Genomic DNA, 16,823 nt, shown 5'->3' on the forward strand with positions numbered 1-16,823 from the left:
AGCCTCTTCAGTTCCCAAACCTGGCCCAAGTCTTGCAAGAACTTAACCTAAGCAGGAATGACCAATACATCCCTGTATTAACTTATATTTCTGCTTCTTCCTCAGGTTCCCATTTTTGCTATTTCCACAGGGCCTCTGTTCTGGGCCATACTTGCTCCTTAGGGTTATGAGAGTCTAAATTACTCTCAAAGTCATGTATAAAGGCTTCAGAGCTAAGATCCTCTGCTCTTGAAAAATTTGATATATATTTCTTCATAATCTAGCTCAAGATGACTTTAGATGTGTATCTTGCATATGATAGATGGCTTTAGAATTTACACTCTAACACAACCTTACTCATAAATAAATGGGGCTGGTAACTTCACATAAGAGCCTTAAAAAAATTAGAATTTTTGACAAATTTGCAATTAACTTGGCATTTCTCATCTTTTTTTAAGGTATTGTGTACTTCAGCATTCTGGGACAAGGTTCTGAGTTTGGAGCCATCAAACGTGCTTATCTCCCCACATTTGACAGCAGTAGGAACAATCCCACGAAGGAAGTTGACTTGAATCTCAAATATATAGTTAATCCTGATGGGTTAGCTGTTGACTGGGTTGGAAGGTAAGTATACTGAAAAACTAGAAAAGTGCTGTAGCTTCAATGTGTCAGTTTGTGAATTAGGCTGTGCAAAATCCACTTTTTTCTTCCTTATGAATTGTGTCTGAATATGTCTAGTCTGAAGGTAGTTCAGAACAATGTAGTAAGCTGTCCTTGCCCAGACAGCAGGTTAATAGATGTGCATGTGGCTGACTGCATCACATATTCTGTGCAACTGGCAGATCAGTTGTGCATCAGTAAAGTGATAATATATGAGCCTCCATGTCAGATGGATTCTTCTTCAATGACTCAGGTATGCTCCAGGGAACAAGCTTTCTTTGCTGTGGGAAGGAAAGCTCCCCAACCCACAATGGAATTTTATCTTTTATGTTGTTCCTTACCAACCCTGTGCTATATGAGCGGTCCCTGAACAGAAGTAGCTCTGAAGTTTGATGAATAGATGCATTTTCTCAGAAAATGGTTAGGTTTTCGTAATTGTGTTTCAGAGGTCTTTCTCTCTTTTACTGACTGTGGATTCTTTTAGCCTAAAACATGGTAATTTTTAAAACTTAATCATAGAAATCATGAGATCACTCCTTATGTTTACTACCTTGGAGAAGAGCTGGGACAAAGTTGGGCCTGACTCATGGGAGTTTGATGTTTATAGTGTCATTTCATCTTGCAATATAACTGTTAAAGGACGTGGTGGACAGGCATAGCTGTAGCTCATGTGGTATAATGTTGAGAGGAACCTGATGGTTGTAGATGAACACTATGAAATGTAGTCAGGATTCTGTTCAAAGCTGAATGGACAGAAATTACAGAAATTAGTCAACCTTCTGAATGCTATTGCCAGATTTTGGATACAAAATTATGAGAAAGAGTGAAAAATTTTATCTTTCCTTCCAGCAGTTTAGAAATAGATATTTTAGGATCTGGGCTAGCCCTCAGGTTATTTTGGTGTTTGCTTCATAAACTGGAGGCACCTAGAAAATAAAATGTCTCTGAAGGCAAGAGGGAGTGTCTGAATTCTATTCGGAAATTGACGTGGTCATGAGAGCAAGCATCCAGGATGTATATCACAACCATCCTGGTGAGGCTTCAGCTTCATCTTGGTGAGCAACTTCAGCACTTCAAACATAGTGCTGCACTGATTTCAGAACAATGTTGAAATGTATTTTTAAAAACTACATTTTGTTATCTGCACATTAGATAAAATGCTACACATGGTTTGAGACACTTAGTCTTGCTGCTCATCTGCCAAATAGAAATTACAGTATTTTTTCACATTCCCAGGCCAGCCAGGAGATAATTTATTCAAGCAGAAGGCACTGTGTGATTAGTGAGTGCATAATAATGAGTCTGTTTATAATCTAAGGTCAAAAAATTATAAAGGCATGATGATAAAGATAAACAAAATTCAAGGAAGAGTAGACTGAGCACCCTGTTTATTAGGACTAAAAGCATTTTCATCTGATGTGGGAACAATTTATTCATTAGTATCTCTGTCAGAAGACAAAAGTCTAGAGAGGAGCTGTGAACTAATAAGCTGGATATCTCCAGAGCCTGCTGCATAAATTACATGGTAAATGAATTTTTACTTATAATGAACCTCATCTTCTCCTGAAAAACAGAGTCTTTAAAGATGCTTATTAGCCACTTCTGCTGCTTAAAAGTAACAGTGAAAGTTTTCAGTAGCCCTTCAGTGAAGATTATTTGACAGGGACCAGAGGTAGCTGCAGAAACTTTTTCACAGCAAAAAAACAAGTGAACCAACAGATCATAGACATTTGCTAAACTTACCTATATTTAGGGTCTGTATATTCTATACACGTTCAGTAATCAATACAGGTTCATTATATTAATTTTCTTCAAGTTTACTAGAGTGTTTCTTCTTAATTTTTTTTATTCCTCTTCCAAGTATAAACTATTTACTTTTGGAATGTTTTGTGTTTTATGTAATTCAGGCATCTTTACTGGACTGATGCAGGGACTAATCGCATAGAGGTGGCAAAATTAGATGGACGGTATAGAAAATGGCTTATTTTTTCTCACCTGGATCAACCAGCAGCTATTGCTGTTAATCCAAAACATGGGTGAGTATTGCAGGACTTACCAGAATTATTTCCAATGCTATTTGAAACCAAAAAAACCCACAGTGGTAAATTTTTCAGGAAAGACTAAAGGACTGTTTTCTGGAACTTCCTTTTACTAACATTGCAAAATTTGTGAGCATGGGAAAGCATTTTAGGATTAGATTTAACATGGATGCCTGTGTTGGTGACAAGGCCAGATGGTTCAAATAAAAATCTCTTTTCTACATTATTATGTGCCCAGCAAATCTCTCTGTTACTACTGAAACAGGGAAATAGATGGGAATGTCTCTTCACCAGCTCCAAGCAGGACAGTCATAGCCTCCTCCGTGGGGGAAAGCAATGTAAATGCACTTGTAGATTCAATAGCTGGGCTTGCTGCAACTTGGATTAAATGGTAGATCATGAAATATTGTGATATGTGCTTCTCTCAGTTGGATTACAGCAGCATAACTCCCTGAAGTGACATGGATGCTACAGCTTTATTGTGACTGATGGATGTTCTTTCGGTATTTATTGTTCAGTTAGCTTTCTGTGACCTTCCCAATCACATCTGCAAAACATAAGTTGCTGAACAGTTTTTTTTTTCCATTACTGACCTTTTCCATGAAACTCCAAAGGATAATCACAGTGACCAAATTCTGAACTGTATCCATTTCTCATTCTGTCCTTTCAGGCTCATGTATTGGACTGACTGGGGAAGGCAACCAAAGATTGAATGTGCCTGGATGGATGGACAACAGAGACAAACGCTGGTCTCTGAAGACCTTGGCTGGCCAACTGGTCTCTCTATTGATTATTTGAACAATGATAGGATCTATTGGAGTGATTCTAAAGAAAATATAATTGAATCCATGAGACCTGATGGGACAGACAGAACCATTGTACTACATGGAGGTAAGAATGTACTATGCAATTAATAGTAACCAAGATGCTAACAAGCACTTGGGCTTCACAAGTGGGGCTACATTTGGGAGCTTTTCAAACACTAAGTCTTGATAGTGGTTTCTCCTTTATAAGTGATCAATGACACACCAGGCTCAGGGATGCCTGGTAACTGGACTCCCAGAGTGGAGTTTGTGACCCGAATAGGAAACAATGTGGAAAACTAGATTCTTGCTTTTTTATGTTTAGTATTAATCAGTGTGGGCACTGAGACATGAAGAGGTCTGGCACATGAGGATATAAATATATGACTGAATGTGTCTTAAAATGAAAGCAAAAACTCATGTATTTAAGCTGAAGAACAGCAGTTTTGTCTGTTCTACTGGAGATTTGCTTGCTGACAGTCTGTTATTTGGTTCCTTTGAGAAGTAGGCAGTCCATACAGCCTTGATGTCTTTGAAGGCCATTTATATTGGATAGCTAAAGAACGAGGAGAAGTCTGGAAGAAGGATAAATTTGGAAGTGGAGAAAAAGTGAAAGTGCTGACCGTAAATCCATGGCTTACCCAAGTGCGCATCTATCACCAGCACAGATACAATCAATCAGGTGGGTAATCAGGATCCCAGTGAGCCATTTCCTGCTATGAAATTGAAGTTGGTATTGATGTCTGCAAAGAGCTTAGTAAACTTTTGATAACGTGTCTATTAGTAAATGATAGTATTAGTTTCTGAAAACCTAAAAATTAAATAGAGGCTGACAAGTATTTTCTGCACACCCAAAATGAAATCAACAGTGGAACACCACACACTGGTCTTTCGAGTCTCTAAAATATGACCTTGTCATTTCTCTTTTCCCCCTCCCTCACGAGGACAGTCATAATATATATTTATCCTGGCAAAGTGCTGATCATTTAATACTTGGAGTAGTTTGTTCCTGGTGCTATATGGGCTTTCGGCAGCCATTGTCTTTCCCTGAAGAATCTAAGGGTGTAAGAAAAGGCAGAGAGAAAATCTGGTGTGTTGACACAACTGACTGTGGAATTGCCCTGCCTTACCTCAGGAATATGCTGCATTGCTTCTTCAAATTTTTATCACTTTATCACTTTTTCAGTGCCTAATCCTTGTAAAGATGTCTGCAGCCACCTCTGCTTGCTGAGACCAGGAGGATACACCTGCTCATGTCCTCAAGGGACTCGGTTCCTAGAAGGCAGCAGCACGGAATGTGATGCAGGTAGAATAATTTGTCAAACTGGAAATGAAAGCAACAGAAGCTTTTCTTTAGGAATACAAATTCATTACTGAATTAGAAGTATGGAGAGATAAGCTAACTGATGTAGTAGATATTGGTAAGTCAGAATATCTGGGTTTTATTCTCAGTCATCACTGATTTGTGGTCATCTTGTACATTTTCTTTAATGTCTTTGCATGTAATTTGTAAAATGGATGTAGGTCTGTCAGTCCAAACAGAGCAGACCCAGCTACAAAACTGGTCACACTTTCTGATTTTTGTTTTGAAATTCCAAAATATTTTTTTAAGAATGCCTTGATTTCAGAACTAAGAATTTCTGACAAATTATTGCTAACAATTTTGTTTACAATTCTGTAAAATCTCTTACTTAATCAGTGTCATAGAAACTTAAAGTTTACAGAACTCAAGAGTGTGGACAGAGATAACTTCTTGATAATTATAACCTGGAAAGCCTTTTAGGCACTAGAATTTCATGCTTGGTTGTTGCATTGCAGCAAAACTCTCACAGTGCTTCCAGGAGCACAAATCTCAGCCTTTACTGAGAACAGTGAAAATACCACTGCAGAATTTCTATTTCTCTCTAGCCTAGAGTCTGCATTCTTAGCTTACAGTGGTGTGGGTGGTAGCCAGATGTCCTTGTACTTGTCCTTGGAACATAGCTTTAATGTATTAGGATTTGTGACATTGTCTGGCATCTTTCCTATGGTTAATCTTCTCTGAATTATAGTCTAATTGCACTGAAAAAGAAAATGTCATCACTTTTACACTGCCTTACCTCTAAATTACGTTTTCTTAATAATTATTAGTGTTTTTTCCTATTGCCATGTGATGTGAGCTGCAGAAAGAGGTTATAGTAATATGTAATAGTGAATGAATGTGTGCAATATGTGTTTAAATTAGGGATCAGTAACTGTGTTGATTGCATTTGCTAATGGCTGCTTATTGCTCTGGGGACACTGAATTTGATATCCTTTACTCACACTACAGTATATAAAATGTTTGGGAATTAAGAAAACTGTGCTTGTGCAGTGAACAAACATAGCTTTTGAACATATATTTAGTTTATTTGGACCTATTGCAGCTACTGAGAGACATCCTGTAAAACCTCTGCCTTTCCTGGTTTTTGCGCCCCATTTACTTGAAGGGCATTTTACCTGTAAGAAACAGTGTAGCAACACACTTCCTTCCTCTGGCTGATAATTATTTTGTGACAAAATACTATGATCTATGTCCATCCTCAATCTATAGACTATAATAATAGCTCAGATCCAGGACTTTTCCTGTGTTAAGTACACTTTTCTGACAGTATATCCAGAGCTCTTACTGAAGACTAGTATGATTTTTTCCCCCCACTTGATTCAACATTAGAATAATGCTCTTCCTCTATGTGTATTTCCATCCATTGGTTTTCTTCATAAGTAATTGCATTCCAGTTTGGCCTTCTGTGTACAACTTCCTGCTGGTAGAATGGAAGAGTCTGGACAAAAGAGAGAAAGCATTGGTGCTTTCTAAATGGAGAGGTTAGAAGGGTATTGGGCTGTATTGCATGAAAAAAAGAAAGTGAGCAGACACACAGCTCTTGAGCTGACTGTGCCTACACTCTACTAAGTTGTTATGTTCTGAGAAGAGGTTTTGCTTCAATTAATTTAAGCTGATTTGGCAGAAAAAATAGACACGAGCAACAAGCACATGTGCTACGAAAACCAAAAATTCTGAAAAAGCAGCCTGTGAGTTTGCATATGCAAGATCTATAGAGACAAAGAAAATGCATTATTGATATTATTTCGTCTGTTGAGGATGTCTTGATAATGCATATGTGGCTTCTGAATTTTGCAGCTATTGAATCGCCTCCCACAATGCCACCAGCTTGCAGGTGCATGAATGGTGGAACATGCTATATAGATGAAAGCAGTCTTCCCAAATGCAAGTAAGTCTGTATGTAGTTAGGGTAGTCCTGGTTCAGACTGTGCTGGTTTAGTCTCATGAAAAAATTAAACTCTTTGAAATTGGTTGGAAACACTTCAGAAGGTGTCATACATCTGCAGTAGCATTTTTATAACAACTGTGGAAAAACATATGCATAAAAATATCAACAAATAAGTAATGTAAATGTATCAGTTTGGGGGAAAAAAGCCCAAACAAACCCCAAAACCAAAAACCCAAAAAGGCAAACCTCTGAAGATTCTAAAAAAATGCTATACCCCAAAATTATAACAATAGAAAAGTAACTCTCAATAAATGTAGCTTGGAACAGCCAGCAGGTGCCACCAATGCTCCACTGAAACCAGACATTCTGACTCAGCATTTTTTATTTTCACTTTTAGTTCTCTGACTATAGGAGACATAATATATTTTCGTATAGTCAGTACAATATATAATTACTGAGCATGGAGTTAAAATTTCTGGGTTGAAAGCATTTCAGAATATAATCATAAAACTGTGATCTCAAACTTAATAAAAGTCATTCAGTCAGCTATCCTTCTTACGTTTACAGATGTTCTTATGGATACACTGGGAATTATTGTGAAATAGGATTGTCAAAAGGAGTCCCTCCAGGAACAAGTAAGCTTCAAGAATATATTGCACTTGACATTTGAGCTAAAGAATGTCTAATACCTCACCATGATACCTGTTCAGGGTCAGGCTTCTAATTCTCTGGGCTCTTTTTTTTGCACTGAACTATGCTTGCTTGAATGTTTTCTTATTCTTCTGTCTTTGACAGCAGCAGTAGCAGTGTTGCTGACAGTCATACTAATCATAATAATTGGAGTGTTAGCAGTTGGAGGCTTTTTTAACTACAGACGAACAGGCTCCCTTTTACCAGCGCTTCCCAAACTACCAAGGTATGTTTTGAAGGCTTTCAGAACAGGAATGGCTGTGAACTGGAAATGTATACTTGTTTCTAAATATTTCTGAAAAATCAATTTTTTTGCTGTGTGCCCATTCTGGTGGAATATGGGAAGTGCAGTGTTGCAGCAACTCCAGTGAATTTTTCATTCCAAGCAATACCATAGCTGATCATTATTGTGTAACAAAGGATGAGTGTAAAACTCTTTGACATTCTAAATTAGCTTTTAAATAATGGGCAATATAGAAGACTGTTTAACAGATCTGAAGCTGTATATTCAGTTCAAAAAGTTACAAAAGACCACAGTTTTCTTTTTTATAAAACTTTGACCTGAAATGAATTGAAGAGCTATTTTGACACTGAAAGGCTGTACTCATCTGCAGTGCTGTATTCATTTGCTTAAAAATATGGCATGTGTGTAGTGAACTTTTGTTTCCAGTGCCTGAGACAATGCCTACACTCCTGACAGTCATACTGTCAAGTGAAAACCAGCTTTGTGAAATGTCATCAAAAATATTTGATGTTTTAAATCAAAGGAAAATGAAGGAAATATATTTTAAATTATTTTAAATTAATTTGTTTTAGAAAAGATGTCAGAATATGATGCTTTGATTTTTTTTTTAGCTTTAAGCTAATTATGTGTTTTAAAATGCATAAAAGCACATCTTCATAGTCCTTGCACCAATTTCCCAGTTATAGCTCTTAAATCAATGTAATTAAATCACTGTAGTCACTAATGTGGATGAAGCTAAAACTGCTTCCTCACTGGAGGATTACACTGAACTAATGACACTGAGTGAGCCCAGATGAAGACCACCAAGATAATTAGGGGGATGGAGCAACTCTCCTACATAGAAAGGCTAAGAGAATTGGGTTTGTTCTGCCTGGAAAAAAGAAGGTTTAGGGGTGACCTGAGGGTGATTTTCTAGTAGATGAAGGGAGTCACCAAGGAGAATGGGGAGAGACATTTTACAAGGGCATATAATGACAAGACAAGGGGGGAATGGATTCAAACTGAGAGTAAGTTTAGATTAGATATTAAGAATTAATTCTTTGTGAGAGTGATGAGGCACTAGAACAGATTTCCCAGAGAAGTTGTGGATGCCTTATCTCTGGCATTGCTCAAGGCTGGGTTGGAAGGAGCTCTGAGCAACCTGGTCTAGTGGAAGGGGTCCCTGCCAATGGCAGGGATGTTGAAACTAGATGATATTTAAGGTCCCATCCAGCCCTAGCCATTCTATGAATCTGTGATTCTAATCCAATTTATTCATGAGTTTATGTAGTTAAATTGGGGCAAAATTTTTGTGCAGGTAAATTCTGAAGGACAAAGTGGTTTTAAGAGATCTCCAAGCTACTCACTGAAATTCCCTGTTTCCTGCTTTTTTGATTGGAAACTTCCTGCATTGTCAGATAGTGAATAAGCTGAAATTTTAATGTACTGACTTGGTCTTTACTATTCAACAATGCTTCCCACATAAGTTACGAGACTGTGTGAAAAGGAGATGTCAGTTTTTTGTCTATGAGGTTTGATTTGCATTTACTTCTGTCATGAATATGTTTTAGTGCTGCCATTGCTCAATCCCTCTTTAAACTTGGAACTCATACCTTTACAGCAGACTTAACTCAAGCTATAGCTTAACTGTTACCTGTAATATGAGACCTGCCCATGTACAGGAATCACAGCTAAGAGCTACCATTTTAAAATTGAATCAGCTGATGCCTACAGGGCCAACTGGTGACGTGTGTACACAATGCACCAGCTGTAGGAAAGAAGTCTAGTGTGAGCCAGATCCAGTGAGGACTTACAATTCCAGTACTTCTGCCTTCCTTCAAGTTAGGCAAATTTGACAAAATGAAACCAAAGGTTAGCTATGGAGCAGATCTCTAGTTAGATGCCTCGGGGATGTTACATACTCAGGTTTCTGTGTGGGAATTGGTATTGATTTCTATCTTTCACTTCTCTTATTATTTTTTAGCCCAACAGTGTGCTTTCAGACATTTCCAATATTATTCATAAATATCCAGAGTGCACTTGTGGTTATCATAAATCTGTACACAGATTGAACATTCACTAGTATGAAAACAGTGTCTTGTAGGTATCTTCATGATTTGCATGCATAAATCTTCAGTATAGGTGTTGGTGGATTTAAATTGTCAAATTTCAGATGCGTGTTTTAAAAATCAGCGTCAATGAATTTGAATAACTGAGTAGATCCATGCAATTGTCTTTAAATCAGCACTGAAGTAAGAGTGGTCAAAATGTAGATACATTTTGTGAAATTTTATTTCATTTACATCATTTGATGCCTACATGAGCACACAAAGGTATTTGAGATTATTCTGAGTGGGCTAACTTAGGTTAAAAAACTCATTAAACTAATAAAGAAATACAACTGATGCTAGCTTGCCAAAATTCAAAGTGATAATTATGCTTAGAAGAGCAAGTGAAAAAACCTGTATTATAAACTCTCTTTCTGTGTAATCTCTTCTACTTTATTTTTATTTTTGTTTGTTTGTTTTTGTTTGTTTGGGTTCTTTTATAGTTTAAGCAGTCTTGTAAAATCGAATGAAAATGGCAATGGGGTAACTTTCCGATCTGGAGCTGATGTGACTATGGACATAGGAGTCTCTGGCTTTGGGGGAGATTCTGCTATAGACAGAGCAATGCAAATGGTAAGGTTTAGTTCTCAAATAATTTTTAAAATTGTGTTCTTTTAATGTAATTAGTAGCTTATAGAAGGGAGCCTTTTATCTATAAAATGATAGTGGGATGATAAATGTGTTCTAGAAAAAGAAGTGAACAATGATTGATAGTTTCCTGAAATAGCTTTTCATAATTTGAAGGCAAGGGCAAATATATGATGTTCTTTAAAATAATGTGCATTTTTCCAAGATTTATATAGCAGAAATTAAGTCAATTATCCTCTTTAGTCTTTAGTATGTTCATGGGATATAAAGGGAACGTGTAGACAAATGAGAGCATTGTAACAGGGAATTTTTTAGCACCTTTGTGTTCCATAGAACAGTTTAAAATGTGTAGTTTTCAAAACCAGATGGTATGTTAGAGCATTTGGAGTTAAAACTCACTCCTAACCACAGGATTCACTATTTTGTGCAATACAGTATAGATTTGGAAATTTTTTAATTTATGAAGTTTAAACAAATCATGTTTAACAGTTATGGGGACATCATAAAGTGTAACTCTACTTCAGCCATGTTTTGTTATGCACATCTGAGAAACAGCAGATCCCTGTATTATTCCCGTTTACCATAAGTACAATGTACAAATGAATTTTACTTCTAGGAAACAGATCATGGATATGTTTGAATAGTAAGCACTTGCTGCCAAGTATAAGGTGGAAGCTCCCTAAACTGATGGTGAATAGATATGAAATGAAACAGCTAAAGAAGATAAGCTCCTAGTATGACCTTTGCCTAGATGAAGAAACACAGTCATTGTTAAAATTAGGCAGCTTGTGTAACAAAACATCCGTATGAGCATTTTGGTAAATACTGGAAAAATAGCTTTAGGCTTGTATATTACCCCAAATCTTCTTCATGCACAAAGAACTTGGCTGTACTTGGCATTTTCTGGCCTGATTTTGACATACTGAAGCTCAAGCAATGCAGTTTATACATTGCCAATAATAGATCTGGCTACAGACTATCTCTACTTATGTGGTGTTGGTTCTCCCTGTGTAATCAGAGTATAAACAAAAAAATTATGTTCACTGGGAAAGAATTCAAAGGGTTTGGTGTGCAGCAGTGAAGAACTGTGGCATGTGCCTCCTAAAATTTTAACATCATATATGCATGAGTAGATGTTGAATATTTTTCCGTGGGGCTATTCTTAGTCAATCTAGTTTGAGGGACCTGACAAGAGTTTACTGTGTTATAAAATAAAGCCATATTGTGGTAGCAAAAAGCATGAATCCATTGTGCATGAACCAGTGGTTTGTGAAAATGAGGCAGGTTTAAGGAACTAGCTGCTGTACTATTCCTGTGCTATTCCGTGCTGGTTCTGTCATGAGGCTGTGTCAAAGAGCAGGACAAGTGCATCTGGGTGGGGTTTTGTTTTCATTATTCTCCTACCTGATGTAACTCATCTGACATAACTGAGGGGACACACTGCTTTGTCTCAAAAAATACAGCAATCTCCTTGCTGGGACAAAATGAATGAATCCTATTCTTTTATATATCAGTTACTGCTTATTAATTTGTATGCAATTTTGAAGTCTCTAAATTAAAATATTAATTTGGATATTATTCTTCCTTTGATATCTCTTCCCTGTTGAAGGGATGATTTGTGAAAGTCATCTTTCCTCATCATAATATACTTTGAGTCAAGTATTGAAATGTGTGTGGGATTTTTGTCCATCCAGGAAATGGGATAATACTGGAACAATCAGTAGTCCAGGCTGACAAGTCAGGGAGTAAAAGTAAATTGATGTTGTGATTTTAATAGATAAAGGTTTTGTCTAAGCCTATGTGAAAGTAAACATGTGTTGTTCCCCAAGATGAAGAGTTTGACTACACATTAATTCCTTGGAATATGGAGGTGTTTATTCCATTGCAGTTGTTGGGTTTTTTCCTCCATAGAATGAAAACTTTGCAGTGGAGTCGGGGAAACAACCAATCACATTTGAAAATCCAATGTATACAACCAGAGATGGTGGAGCCAGCACAGCTGGTGCTGTTACAGTCATTCAGCCAACACTTGTAAGATAAATTTTTGCTTGACTTTCACCTTTCATTTTCCCTTATGACCACCTTTTCTTCTTTGAAGAATGTTGATTTTCTTTCTTCTACAGGTAGCAGCAGCTGGTAGTGAGGAAAATGAAAATTTTGAAAATCCTGTGTATTCCTCTGTGATCTCTACTAGCCCGAAGGAAACCCCTCAGAGTACAGATGCACCTCCGGTAGGAAATAAAAATGCTCTAAGGCTGCCTTGTTTGTTTTCTGCTCCAGATCAGAAAAATCGAATTGCTAGGGAAGATGCAGTCAACTTATTGTAGTTTCATGTCCCTCAGTAATTTCCCTTATGTTGTTTTCCAGACAGTTTTTTTCCTTTTTGATGTACTTATCTGGAATATAGGCTTTCATGAAGTATTTCAATAATTCTTGTTGCCTAATCTTTTGTGAATACTACTTTAGGTGAAATAACTTGGTAATCTAGCAAAAAAAGAAATTTGGGTTCCATGCTTAGAATTACAACATAGTGATATAAGAACATCCATCTGAAGTCACCAGGGTAGCAGTCAATGCAAGTGAAATCCAACACTGTAATGGCAGTTTCCAGAGAAGTTTTGAGAAAAATGTGTGAAGTTCTAATAATTTTTATGTTTCAGGAATCAAAATGGAGTTTCTTCAAGAGAAAAAAGAAACAAAACACTAATTTTGAAAACCCAATATATGCAGAGGTATTGTATATATTATATAATTTTATTTTTCAGCTAATGTACTGATGGACTTTGTTCTTGCTTTCAGGATAAAGATTATTGGTAGATTCTGCTGCTATGTAGAACAGCACAGAAATTCCAGTTCAGGTTAGGGACTGAAGTGGTTGTCAGAGGTTACTAAATGTCATGCACAATGAGGTATTGAGCAGGCTCAGCTTGGGTGGCACAGCTGCTCCTGACATTAAGCATTAAAGTAGAAGTTCTAGTGTATGGGATAAGTTTCTAGTATTGTTTTTACTCAGCTGTACTATCTAAAGTGAAATTAGCATTTCATTTTGTTACAGGTGGTGTTCTGCAGAAATAATTTATACCATGATATTTAACTTCAGGAATATTTATTTACTGTTTCTGAAAGCTAATGTTGGATGTATGATACATTAGAATGTAGTTTTATTTTATGATTATTGTTTCAGATGGAAAAGGAGCAGCAACAGGACACAGAAAATATCCCTACCCATTCTCCTTCACTGCCTCCCAAGATTATTCTGAAGAGAGACCAACCACTAGCTTACACGGCAACAGAGGATACGTTTAAAGACACCGCCAACCTTGTTAAAGAGGACTCTGTGGTGTAACTAGGTAACTCATTTAGGGAAAATTAGACACATCCATTTGCACATATATTTTTTATAAACAGAAGTGTAAGGTTCACATTCAAATGCTTTATAAAAATATCTATGTCTCTTAGCCAGTGGCTGGAGATGTACATCGAAAGTATGCCTTGTTTTTTGACAAATGCCAATTTCTATTTTTATGAACAATTATCGTGATGTACTATATGTATATCTTTGCACTGAAGCTGTCTGAAAGTAATGTTATAAATATATTGTACATTTGTAAATTTTTCTAAGATTATCTTGTTCAGTGATGTTGCTAGTAGAAATTTGTATGGAATTGGTCATATATTTAGGACTAAATTAATTATATAAATGCTTAAAACTGAAAAAAAAAGAGAACCAAACAAGGCACATAAAGGAACATTACTGATTTACAGGGTCTTTAGAGTGTACTTTATATAACAGCACCTTTTAAAAATTCTGCTGGTGCTCTGGGCATCTTTGCCACCTATTTTATATAGTACTGTATATAAAAATGGGTATCTCTTCATCTTGTGTTAAACAAAAGACGAAAGAGTCAATGCAACATTATTATGCTGAATAGTTACCCACGCAAAATGTTGTTCTTACAATATTTTAATTGCCTGACATAATTTCCTCTCAATCTATAAGACACATACTTTTCCTCTAGATTCCAATTAACTCAATTCCATTAATAGTGTTCCTATGAAGACAGGATATATTTAGATTTTAGTACCACGACTACTTAATGAGCTTTTCTCTTGCTCATCAATGGAATACCACTGTTCTTGGCTGGAGTCTCTGGAACTAATTTATACTATGAAGGAGCTAGGTTTCTGTAACAGCTTATTTCCAAACAGCAAAATATGAAAGATATTGGTTCATTTCAGAAATTCTTCAGGTTTTTTTTTAAATGTGAAAATTTAATGTTATTGACTATTTATTTCATGAGGTGGATATTAATAGAAAGGGAAACAATTTCTACTAATGCAGTCTTTGTAGTTATCTGGTTGTTCCTCTAAATTCCATCAGAATATACTGTTGATCTTTTTAGCTCTTCTGTTAATTAGCCAAGATAGTTTCCACAACATCAACCATTTGAGAAAACTCAGATTACAGGACCATGTTCTTCAGCATTCCTGGCTAGCTACTCATACAAAAGATTCCTGAATTTATAATGATTGAGACTTTTGCTATTTGATTGTTTTATATCTAAATTCTCAAAATATATACTATTTCTAAATAGAATGCTTGTAATTACATTGTAACATACTTTGATTAGAAAAGACAACTGGAAAATGATGCTGCTGAATAAGTCTAATAAACATATTATTTTATCACATTCCTATTCCATAATTTGTGTCAAGGCTCTATGTACTTTTTTCAGTTGTGGAGACTTCTGTGCACTCTGAGATGAAAACAACAATGCTTTAGATATAGTCAAATAAGAATAGTGCTTACTGCTTCACACAACTGTCTGAAGTTCTTCCTGTAAGATGTTGTCTTTGACATTGTATCTCTAAGTGTGAAAGCTGCCCTATTATACACATTCAATAAACTGGCCCTTGAAACAGGAAACTTACTATTGAGAGACTGACAATCAAGGTAGTTTTCACTTTCACAAGTGATTAAAACCTTATTTCAATTACCTTTCATATCTGATGTCAGAATCTGATGCTTTGATTTTTTTTTTTGTTTAAGCACATTATGTGTTTTTAAAAGAGTGAGTTTTTTTCTGAGTGCCTTAATGTAGAAAATTCCTTAGAGTCTGCAACACAGCACACACATCAGTAAGGATTTCCTTGAGATGCAAGGTGCTGTTCTTAAGGAATGAATTCACAAGGTTTTAAAGGGAGAAGGCAGGGCTGACCCTTCCAAAAGACTTGCCTGCAGTTGCATGCCACGAGAAGAAGTAGTGTCAGTTTTGGGAATAGTATTTGTCTAAGATTTGGAACCAGTGTTGGCGAAAACTGCTAATATGTGAGCCATGTATCAGAAATACTTTTTTTCCCCTGTAATAATTTTAACTTTTCAGATATGGAAGAAAACAGTCACTGGGTTACTCTGTAGTTAGATAGTATGTAGGTTTAGTTGTTTAGCATATCTGATGGTGAAGGATTCCTAAGCTTCAACTGGGACTCCTCCTTTCAGTAGCATAGCTACTGAGTACCCTTCTGGTTATGTACTCTTCATTGGTGTACCCTTCTGATTATGTAAAATTTAGGCTTTGGTACTTTGTACAACAGAAGTTTTAGATTATACTCATAACTTCATTTTTCACTTGTATTCTTTTTCCCTTATCAGGACAGTCCCTGCTTGAATTCTTAAATTTTGGACTCATTCTGTTTCAAAGAAAGCTGATTTTTAGAGATTTCAACAACTGTCTGTATGCTGCAACTATAGGGCTGATAAATTATACCATTAATTTTTTCATGTACATTCTCTTTAGAGCTGCCAGGCCAGCTAGAAAGATTTCTCTCTCTGCAGGTATTTATTTTGAAATGAAGTAAAATAAATTTATTCTTGAAGCCGTTTGCTAGAGAATAGAACTTCAATTAAATACTTAAAGGTTGCTAGCACTTTTTACATGCTGTCCTTTTTTTGCCCATTGCAAAAACACACACATGCCCTCTTACACACAGTGATGAAACTTCTTTTCTTATGTTTGGAGTTCTGACCCGTACATGGTATTTTTTTTAAGCTTAATTGAATTGCACATTAATGATTAATCACCAGCACAGCACTTCAGCAAATAAAACCTTTACCCCTTCAATTTTAATATCTCTAGGAGCACCAATTTGTGAGCCTCTGGCCAAAAGCTTAAGAGATAGAAATAGTGTACAAAAGGCACAGTAACATCAGCTAATGTTTTGCCATTCTGAACATGCTCTGTACAACTGAAAGAATTTGCTATAGCCTACTCTAATGACCTGTTTCATCCGAAAAGTGATCATTTTAACTTGCAAAACACACTGAAGATGAAAGAAATACAAATGCACATTGTTTTTGTATTTTCCCCATAAACTATACTAATATTAGGAAGACAGTTAAAGTTTGCATTTTGATACTCTGTTTGTATAAAACAGTGGAGTTTTGATTTTCCCTAGAATTGCATATCTGTAAAATTGCTTGT

General features: G+C 36.2%; 1 protein-coding gene across 1 annotated transcript in view; it reads left to right on the top strand.

Annotated features, from left to right (window-relative positions):
• Positions 1-15,092, top strand: part of LRP2 (LDL receptor related protein 2) — a 115,082-nt gene extending 99,990 nt beyond the window's left edge. Inside the window, exons 67-79 of the mRNA XM_053947443.1 lie at positions 438-603; positions 2,547-2,675; positions 3,349-3,569; positions 3,984-4,163; positions 4,668-4,787; positions 6,642-6,732; positions 7,300-7,367; positions 7,528-7,648; positions 10,197-10,326; positions 12,253-12,372; positions 12,465-12,572; positions 13,002-13,073; positions 13,526-15,092. Of these exons, the coding sequence (XP_053803418.1) occupies positions 438-603; positions 2,547-2,675; positions 3,349-3,569; positions 3,984-4,163; positions 4,668-4,787; positions 6,642-6,732; positions 7,300-7,367; positions 7,528-7,648; positions 10,197-10,326; positions 12,253-12,372; positions 12,465-12,572; positions 13,002-13,073; positions 13,526-13,687 (1,688 nt within the window). The 3' untranslated portion in view covers positions 13,688-15,092. The remainder of the gene's footprint in view (positions 1-437; positions 604-2,546; positions 2,676-3,348; positions 3,570-3,983; positions 4,164-4,667; positions 4,788-6,641; positions 6,733-7,299; positions 7,368-7,527; positions 7,649-10,196; positions 10,327-12,252; positions 12,373-12,464; positions 12,573-13,001; positions 13,074-13,525) is intronic.
• Positions 15,093-16,823: the final 1,731 nt, after the last annotated feature.

Source organism: Vidua chalybeata, chromosome 7 (assembly GCF_026979565.1).
Source record: "Vidua chalybeata isolate OUT-0048 chromosome 7, bVidCha1 merged haplotype, whole genome shotgun sequence".
Classification (NCBI taxonomy): domain Eukaryota; kingdom Metazoa; phylum Chordata; class Aves; order Passeriformes; family Viduidae; genus Vidua; species Vidua chalybeata.